The sequence below is a fragment of the Bison bison genome, unplaced genomic scaffold (genome assembly GCF_000754665.1).
Source record: "Bison bison bison isolate TAMUID 2011002044 unplaced genomic scaffold, Bison_UMD1.0 scf7180017864053, whole genome shotgun sequence".
Classification (NCBI taxonomy): Eukaryota; Metazoa; Chordata; class Mammalia; order Artiodactyla; family Bovidae; genus Bison; species Bison bison.
This window is the reverse complement of record NW_011494625.1, coordinates 2,554,903-2,564,120: the sequence shown is the minus strand read 5'-3', so window position 1 is coordinate 2,564,120 and position 9,218 is coordinate 2,554,903. Positions and strand designations below refer to the sequence as shown.

The following is a 9,218-nucleotide window of genomic DNA, read 5'->3' as shown; positions in this document are numbered from 1 at the left end:
ACCAGGAACGGTGTGGGAACGGCCCGCACGCCACGTTTCAACACGACCTCATCACCTGCTTTTATGTGCTTATAGGGGTTTCTCTTTAAACACCTTGAAGCAGGTGTGAGACAAGGATCCTGAAAGTATGTGTCCATGTTTCTGGAGCGTTCTTCCCTTGGGTTAGTCATCGCTGCCCTTGTGTCAGCAAACAGCTGAGGGGCGAGTGGGTATTTGCTGGAGGGGCTGTGCCGGCAGGGGGGCAGGGCGAGGAGGACAAGGGCGCCGTGTGGGGTGGAGGGGAGGTGGCCACTGCGCCGAGGAAGGTCTTGTCAGCCCGCCAAGGGTCTTAGGTCTGTAGGAAGCCAGTGGCGGGCTTGGAACAGATGGGGACTTGACGAAAGCTGCCCGGCTACAGCCCGTGTGCAAGAGATGGGAAAGGGTTGTATTGAGATGGGCGGTGTGGGCCCCCACAGCTGAGGGGAGTCCAGCTCCACCAGCGCGTTGGGGTGGTGGGGAGCTTGGCCAGGGACGCTGGGTGGGCACTGGGGTGTCCAGGGGACGGTGCACCGAGCTCAGGGTGGGAGGAGGAGGGAAGCGGTTTTCAGGGCTGGGCGGGGGGTGTGGACGTGGCGACAGGTCAGTGTGTGCGTCTGAAGCTGCAGCCGATGTCTGTCTCCCCAGATGAGTCGGGTGCCGGGGGTGGGAACGAGACTACTCGGGGAATAGAATTGTGTTTGCTCAGCTAGGAACCATAAGGCGTGGTGGTCAGTTTAGTTCCTAAGTGGAATCCTCGTGTTGCTGATTCAGTTCACATGGTCTGTGGAGTTCTTCCCCAGGACGGGGTGCCTTGGTCCTGGCAGGGATGCCCTCCCTGCCCCACAGTGACCCTCTAGCCTCAGTGCTCACAGGGTGGTCGTGACTGGCTGGAGCCACCACGCCCCGAGGCCAGGCATCCATGCTTGGAAAAGCCAGTGGCCACCTACCCCCTCCACCCCACGTGGGGCTGCGGTGGGCCTCCCCTGCCCACAGCGGGAACCTCGGCGCCTGGGGACTGCGTGGATGTTGGTTAAACATTGACGTTTTGTTTTCAGAAGTAAAGAAATGATTTTGTAGTTACGGACCCCGTGTAGGGGAGCATGTTGCAGTGGTTGTAAAGGTCATCCCAGATCCAGTCTAATTATATACTGGGATGTTTTCATCAAGCCCAGACGGTTTCTATTTATACTCACCTTTTCCACCGTTAAGTGGATCTTTTGGGGAGTGTGGTCACCTCTCCGGACAGAAAGGTGGCAGGGTCCGGACGGCCTCCCGGGCACTGACACCAGGACTCGGCCCCGGACTCGCGGGGGCGGCCGTGGCACGCAGTCATGTGACACAGCGCCGTGCCCTTGCTCCCACGTGAGGATGGCACGTCCACTTTTGGAGGAGTAGATACAATTCTGTAAAGAACCATCCCGATGGAAGCGCTTAGAGCGGACTGGCTTGCTGCCCCTTTGCCCTGAATTCTCCAGAGTTCAGATTGAACAGTTTTCACATTGACTTTGAATTTTAAGATGGAAAGCAGCCTGTTTATTTGTAAAACACATCAGTGCCTATGCTTTTCTAGGGTCCTTAGAGAAGAAAATCTCTTTACGAGTCCACAGATGAGAGCAGTAGAACCAGCGAGAACAGCAGTGTGCATGCAGACTTCAGGGAGGCTGGCGGTTTGGACTTGGGTCAGTGTTTGGGGCTCCAGGCCCACACGGTGCAGACCTGGGTGTGGCCCGCCCGTCCGCACGGCATCTCCTGGGCTCCGGACCGTGGGACCTGTGATTAGTTGCTGATGTTTTGTGAAAAGCGAGTCGTGTGGGTATGTGTATGTAGCCTTGGAGCACACGTTGCAGCATTTTAAAGATGTCTGACGGGCATTTCCAGGATCCCAAAACTTGACCCACACGGTCGTATCTGCTGTGTTTGAGTCGTGGCTTTTCCCTCCCCTCAGGGCACCGTGTTGGCATTGACAGAGAGGAACTTCGATGACGCCATCGCAGAAGGCGTAACCTTCATCAAGTTTTATGCTCCGTGGTAAGTGGCTGTTGGATCAGAAGCTGCTCTGTCGTCATGCCCTCAAGGTACACCCTGATTCCCCACTCGCGTGCCGAGCCTCGAGACTCAGTGTTGGGCACATACCACGCTCACACACAGTCGTGCTCTCGGGGAAAAGAAGGGTTACCGCTCAGCTCCTGCGTTCAGGTAGGCGGAAGTTTGGAGGAGGAGGAGGTTCACGCTCAGCCTGCTTTGGAGAAAACACTGGAACAAGACTGGCCCCACGGCCAGCGTCATGTTGAAGTCGTGTGGGGTCTGGGTGCGCTTCCACACGGATGGCCGTTTGGGTTCAGCACCGTGAACTTCCTGATGGAGCTTTGCCAGTCCGTCTCGGGATGTTAGGGGAATTGACTGGAGCTCGGGTTGCCGCTGGAGCCATGCAGCATGTCAGTCAGCTGCCCTGCCCGTCCCGTGGCCTTTGGGGACCGGAGCAGAGGTGGGGGCTGCTCCAGACCAAGGCACTGGAGGCGGCAGGAACACAGTGGGTTCCGGGCTGTGCCTCGCACCTGTGACCCTGGAAGCCTGTTTCCTGTTCACCTCCTGCTCACGGTACACTTATAAACAAGGGAGCCCGCAGTTTACCGCAGAGAAGGCTTCCCAGCTCAGTATCGCTCTCAGACCGTGTTGCCTCTGTCCAGTTACCTGAACATGTGGATTCAGGGACGGGGGTGGGGAGGAGGCAGGCTGACATTTATAAACTCAGGCCCAGGAGGCCGTCTGGGCAGCGGCGCATGGGTGAGCGGATCCAACGCCTCAGCGGCTCCGTCATGCTCTGTCCCCAGGTGCGGGCACTGCAAGGACCTGGCCCCGACCTGGGAGGACCTCTCCAAGAAGGAATTCCCCGGCTTGGCGGAGGTCACCATCGCCGAGGTGGACTGCACTGCTGAACGGAACCTCTGCAGCAAGTACTCGGTGGGTCCGCATGGCCGGAGCCTCCTGGGGACAGAACGGGGGTGGGGGGGTTCCCAGGGGGACTGTGATGGGGTGGCCTCATCCGAGGTCACTCACGCTGCCCTCCTCCTCTCAACAAAGTGTTCGTGTCCTTTTGAGCGTCTTGAGGTTTTTTTCCTTTCTCATTTGAAAAGCAAAAAGAGCTGCTCTCCCAAAAGATAAGGCTTTTCTCTGTGAGTGCACATGATTCCGTGGTGGTGGGCGGGGAGTGAGGCTTCCCCACCTGGCGGGAGGCTGGCGGTAGCTGAGACTCAGAGCTGGAGGGCAGGACCCCACCTGCAGGACCAATCTTGTTGGCCGAAGAGCTGGCGCGTGGCCTTCCTTGTAAACGCCTGAGGAGCTTGCTTTTCAGACACGAGGCGGCGCTCCACAGAGGAAGTGTTTGATCCTACACTTCCCCGCTGGGAGGGCTGCACCAGCAGCCTAGGCACGTGGCTTGGCTTCTTCATGCAGCTGTTGCCTTCTTTCCAAGCTATTAGCACCACTGAATAGCCTAGAACACTTGCAGTTTCTGTTTTTCAACTTGTGTTGTTCTCTTAAAACACTTCTGAGGCCTCTGGAGTTTATCAGAAGAGATAATACCACAAACGTCATCTGCTTACTAGAAGACGGCGTGTCTGTGTTTTCAAGAGAAAAGCGGTGAGCCGTAGCGGACAGGCGTGTGTCCACGAGGTTCTCGCTTCTCCTTAGTGTGGCCTCGGAGCACCTGCATGTCACCCGGGAGCTTGTAGGAGTGCAGCCTCTCAGGCCCGCACCAGCTCCCCAGGGCTGGTGTGAAAGTCCGAGACGCACTTCAGGGTGAAGTGCCTCCTCAGTGCTGATCTTGAAAGTGTTTCGTTTGGGTTTGAAAAGTGAAATAGAGCCCCAAGGCTCTGCTTTCTGCAGCCTTGGGTAGTTTGCTGAGGGTCTGTGCGCTCTGAAAATCTAGCTGTAGACTTCCTTGGGCTCAAGGGTCTTTTCTGATTTTACTCTGTGCATGAATCAGGCTCTTTTTTAAGCTTTTCTTTTCTTTTTTTAAGGTACGAGGCTATCCCACACTGCTGCTTTTCCGTGGAGGAGAAAAGGTTGGCGAGCACAGCGGGAGCCGCGACCTGGATTCCTTGCACCGCTTCGTCCTGCGTCAGGCAAAGGACGAGCTGTGAGCCCGGCGGGGCGCCGTCCCTCGGCCACTCCCTGCTTCCCCGCAGCGGTGACTCAAGAGATCCGAATGTACTAAACTCGTGCTGTCTTCTCCGTGTGTGTTTTTAAGCCAACACACCCTACAGATTCTTAAGTTTCTCTAAGTAAATGTGTAACTCACGATCCCTTTGCAAACTAAATATTTTCGGTGGCGACCTACCATCCATTCCCCCCTTTAACTTGCTCTTGGTGAAATCGAAATGGTTTCCTTTGAGACTAAAACAGAGTCGAGGAAAACCCAACTGCCAGACTACTTTTGGCTCCCGAGTGATTCTGGTGACAGCGTCATCCAAAGCATTGTTTTCAAAGGGCCCACGAGTCCTAGCCAGGTGGCCTTGCCTTGTGGCCCTGTTGAGTTGCTTTGATCACATGACTTGTTCATACGTGGCTGGTCCATAGCTTGGAGCAGATTTCACACACAAACCCCCGATGCCTGTGGAAGAGCCACTTGTCCAGCCCCTCTGGACCTCCTGTCTCTGCGGGTGCCTCTCACGGAGGGTGGTGAGCCGCCGTGAAAGCCGTGGTACCTGACACGTGCCTGAGTAAGATAGTGCCGCTGCCATGGCCTTGTGTGGGTGTTGACACTTGACCGATTGCTTATTACTGTTCAAGGAATACTTCTGTCGCTCCTGCAAGATTTCATTTGGGAATGTGAAGCCAGAGTCCCTGTGAACGTCAGGATTCAATGTCTCTCGTGGAAACTGTGGACGTGGGAAGTGCCGCACAGCTCGTCGTGACCCTTCTAAGAACTCCTAGGAAGGTTGTGATCGTCTCTGCCTCCCAGGAGGGGGCAGGAGGGCTGCACGAACTCTCCCAGGTCGGGTGTCAGGGACCGGGAACACCCCACGGCCCCGCAGCAGGTGGCGGCAGATGCCCTGTGTTCGGTCCGCCTTCCAGGAGGCCGCCCATCTCCTGTGTGCAGAGGGGATTGACTCGACCTCCAGACCAAGGCAGGCAGGGTTGCAGTCGGCCACGTCCCTGGAGTCCTGATTCACGCCATCCTGGGTATAAAGCCCTTTTACCGACGCCCTTGGAAATCAGCCGCCGTAGGCCTAGGCTCCCGTAAGGTATGTAACCTGTACATCCTTCCGCATCAGTTAGCCCTCGTGATAACACCCTTCGCCCCACCGCCCTTGCTCAGGCAACGTGGCTGCTTAGTGAGAAACGAGACCCCGTCCACTGTCGGCAGCAGATGAAACAGCAGGATCCTGGCCAGCCTCTGCCTTAAAGGAGATCTTTATTAATCATGTATGGTTCACAGATGTTCTTTAAAAAAAAAAAACCCAACTTTCTAGAGAAGCACAATCTTCATGAGTGGCTTCGGCTTTGCATTGAGTCTTGTTTTAAAAGAAAATCAAAGTGGTACAATTTGTTTACACTATGATACTTTCTAAATAAACTCTTTTTAAAAAAAAAAGTCTGGTGTTCCCTTAAATGTTACAGCAAAACAGATATAAAATAGACAATAAATTATAGTTTCTATTTACAAAAAAGCTGTGAGTGCAGATATAGATCATAAATGTATTATTTAATCAGTTTAGTATGAATTGGTTTCCTAGTACATGATCGTGAACAAGACATCTTAAGAACATCCTCATCTTTGATCTGAGTCTCATTTTCAACAGGAGAAAACCATGATTTCGGTTCCCAACCCACACGCCTGTCCTAACCCCTTCCTCAGTCTAGATGACTTAGGAAGTCCTCAGCCCATCGCTTCTACTGGTCTAAACCCTTGATGCAGAACGCTATCCCATCAAAGAACTGCGTTACCAACACAGGAGAAGTGGCGGTCCTAATGTAAGTGAGCTTTTCAGAGAGCCATCCCCCACGGGAAGGGGTGCAGACGAGTCGCTCGGGTAAACGATGGCTTTAAAAAGGCTTCTCTTCTGTGGAGCCTCCCCCTCAAAGAGAGGGTCACTCACTGTCTGCTTTTGGTCCTAGCACAGAAAACAGCAAATGCTGGGGCGAGGAGAGGGGTAAAGGATGTAGTTTAACTAAAATAAGTGTATCTTCTCTCACCAACAAAATGCCCACATGACAGCAAGACTGAGACAAAAGGCACTTACTTGCAGGCCGCCCAGCTGAGACCCACGTTCCCAGGGCAAGATCGGAACAGAGGTGTATCCGACCCTTCCGTGATCTGCAAACTCTGAGAAGCTACTGAACCCGCTGATATTTGAGCCAAAGAAGACTTTTACTTCAAGATTATTTTCCCTATTTACTCTCTAAAACCACAAGGATCTAAAGCAGTAACTGATTTTGGTGGGTTTGGGGAGGGTGCAGAGGGGAACCCCTCCAAGTTACATTTCTGCAGTCCCCAGACTTCAGACGCTCGAGTGCTGCTTCCTAGAGCCCGATGGCTACTCACAACGCTCACGGTGTGAGCAAGGGGCGGACGGGGTCCCTTCGGGTCTGCATCGGGCGGAAAGGCCAACGCCAGCCGAAGGTGGCCTCGGGGTCTCCTCCTGCGTCCCAGGGGCCTCTGTGGGCTTAAGGCGGACGTGATCCAGGAGTCCAGGCAGTGTGTGCACAGCGTCCCCAGCCACTCACCCCGAGTCAGTGGCACCCACACGCTCGTACGACCATGTTCCGGTACTTCTTCAGGATGACATTGGAGTTGTCGTCGAAGTAGAGCACCGAGATGGCGTTCAGTTTCGTGGGCGCGCAGCACGGTTTGGGGACATACTCGGGGTTCATGAGGTGAACCTGTTCCAGAGACGAGAGGAGGGGGCGGCATTAGGGATGGCCCTCAGTCCTGGCTGACCCCCCGCCCCCCGTGGCGTGAAGCCGGCCAGCGCTCACCAGGGTCTGCACGATGGCATGGTTGGTAGCGTTCATGTGTGCGTTGAGAGGGAACGAACATTCTCCGTCACAGTAGTTGGCAGCGTAGCCCTTGGGGGCAATGATCCAGTCCTTAATTGAACACAAAAGGAAGCGACAAGGGGTCAGCACACGGGCCCCACACCCCCTGGGTGCTGAGGAACCCCATGAGAAGGCCTCGCTCACGTGGGGCAGCTAAGGAGACAGACACGGGGTCAAGGACGCGTGAGGGGCAGAGTGAGGTGCAGACCTGCTCAGTCTGACTCTGGAGCCCTGGTTCCCACAGCTGGGCCCACCTGCCCCGGCCTGCCTGCAGGCCTGCGGGTGGTCGGCTCCAGGAACGTGGACCAGAGGTGCCTCCTGGAGTCCAGGGTTCCCTGTCCCCATAAGGCCACCTGCACACGAGAACCATCTCCAGTCACGTGGCACCTAGAATTTGCCTGAGCAGCGACTTCAGGAAGGAGGCAGCACACGGGTGCCCTTCCAGTCTGGGTGAGCTGATAACTGTCAGATCAGTTTTTCCAGCCCTTTCTCGAAACGCAGTGCACACTGTTGAAATGCCCAAAGCAACGCAGGCCCTGGGGACTGAGAGAGAACGAGGGGAGAACTCTGGGCTGGCTGCGGATCTGCAGGGACTTGGAGGCCGTGCACCTGGGGGTCCCTGGAGAGGTGCAGGGGCAGGGGGCTTCAAGCACAAGTGGGCAGGCTGTCTCCCCTCCTCTCCAAGACCTAGGCAACTGAAAGGCTCCTAAGTACCTTCCCAGGAGGAACCTTCCCGACCCTGAAGTGCAAGGTCTCCGATGATGGCAGCTGCTGCCTTCAGGACGAGAGGAGGCCCTGAGACGGTCAGGAGGACTCACCTGCCACCCCAGGTCCTGGAAGCTCACGTAGAGCTCATGCTTCCGGCAGGCCGTCTTCAGCTCGCTGCTGTTGTAGTCTGCTGGGGATCAGAAGGCGCACCCATAACTCCCTCATTCCCTCCTTCACAGCCTCACCCGGACCCTTGGCCGCGGGCGAGCCCCCACTGGCCGCAGCCTGGGGCACCCAGAGCTCCGCAGGCTGCCAGCCGCTCGGGCGTCTGACACGCTGTTTCCCCTCTACCCCAGGGTCGGGCACACCGGCTCCCATCTCGACACGCCCGCACTGACCCAAGTGGACCTTTCAGCAACAGGGGCATGTCGTGATCCCCTGTTGGACCAAGAGGCCCCAGAGCGCTAACTCAGAGGACACGATTCACGTTCAAGACAAACACACTGGCAGGGTCCGGTTCTAACGGGGACCATCCTAAGGCTGCTTGGAGCCTGTGAGGATGGCTTGGGGGGTCAGGAAGGGCCTCCTGAAGGGGGCGCCCTGGAGCCAGGAGGCCAGGAGTGGGGGGACACTGCTGTCCAGTCCCTTGACCGGGTCAGTGTCCCCCAGTCCCCACTAAGCCACCCTAGGAGAGCAGCGCCCGGCACATCAGCAGAAGCGTGCACACCTCTCTGGAGTCAGGCCCTGCTAGTCTGGTTTCTCACCCGACCCCCGCTCATCAGGGCTGACAGAGCCGCTTCTGTGTGGCATGCCCTTCCCAAGAAACGAGGGGCCCCATCAGACGAGGCTTCTGTCCTCCAGCAGCTCGGGGAGCGGCAGGGGTGATGCGTGATGTGCCCAGCTCACTCCAGCACAAGACAGAATCTGGATGCTGTGCACGGGGCTGCTGGAGAGAAACCCCCTCGGGAGGTCAGAGAAGGCACAGTTACGAGGCAGAAGGGGAGAGAGCAGTCATGGAACGAGTGTGAGGACGCGTGAAGAGTGACCCAAACCGTGGACTCTCCTGTGCGATCACTCCAGCTCCAGGGGAGACAGCAGTCATGGAACGAGTGTGAGGACGCGTGAAGAGTGACCCAAACCGTGGACTCTCCTGTGCGATCACTCCAGCTCCAGGGGAGAGAGCAGTCATGGAACGAGTGTGAGGACGCGTGAAGAGTGACCCAAACCGTGGAATCTCCTGTGCGATCACTCCAGCTCCTCATGGGTCCCCAGAGAGCCCAGGATGGGGTCTGCTCCCCAGAAAGAACTCAGGCCAGCCTGACCTCTGGGGACGGGGGATTGGAGATGGAGGCCAAGTCCTGAGACCCGCGTGATGGCTCTGGACATGGGGCTTGGGGGAGCCCGCAGGTGGGCAGGCACGTCCGCGTGTGGAGCGCGACCTGCCGGATCCC

At 56.7% G+C, this 9,218-nt stretch overlaps 2 protein-coding genes across 2 annotated transcripts in view; one reads left to right on the top strand and one right to left on the bottom strand.

Annotated features, from left to right (window-relative positions):
* Positions 1-5,614, top strand: part of TXNDC5 (thioredoxin domain containing 5 (endoplasmic reticulum)) — a gene marked incomplete at its 5' end in the record, with an annotated part of 23,285 nt that extends 17,671 nt beyond the window's left edge. The window contains 3 exons of the mRNA XM_010835885.1: positions 1,951-2,046; positions 2,850-2,979; positions 4,038-5,614. Coding sequence (XP_010834187.1) covers positions 1,951-2,046; positions 2,850-2,979; positions 4,038-4,160 — 349 coding nt within the window. The remainder of the gene's footprint in view (positions 1-1,950; positions 2,047-2,849; positions 2,980-4,037) is intronic.
* A 94-nt stretch (positions 5,615-5,708) lies between these two features.
* BMP6 (bone morphogenetic protein 6) overlaps positions 5,709-9,218 on the bottom strand; it is a gene marked incomplete at its 5' end in the record, with an annotated part of 152,081 nt that continues 148,571 nt past the window's right edge. Inside the window, 3 exons of the mRNA XM_010835884.1 lie at positions 5,709-6,903; positions 7,000-7,110; positions 7,878-7,957. Coding sequence (XP_010834186.1) covers positions 6,754-6,903; positions 7,000-7,110; positions 7,878-7,957 — 341 coding nt within the window. The remainder of the gene's footprint in view (positions 6,904-6,999; positions 7,111-7,877; positions 7,958-9,218) is intronic.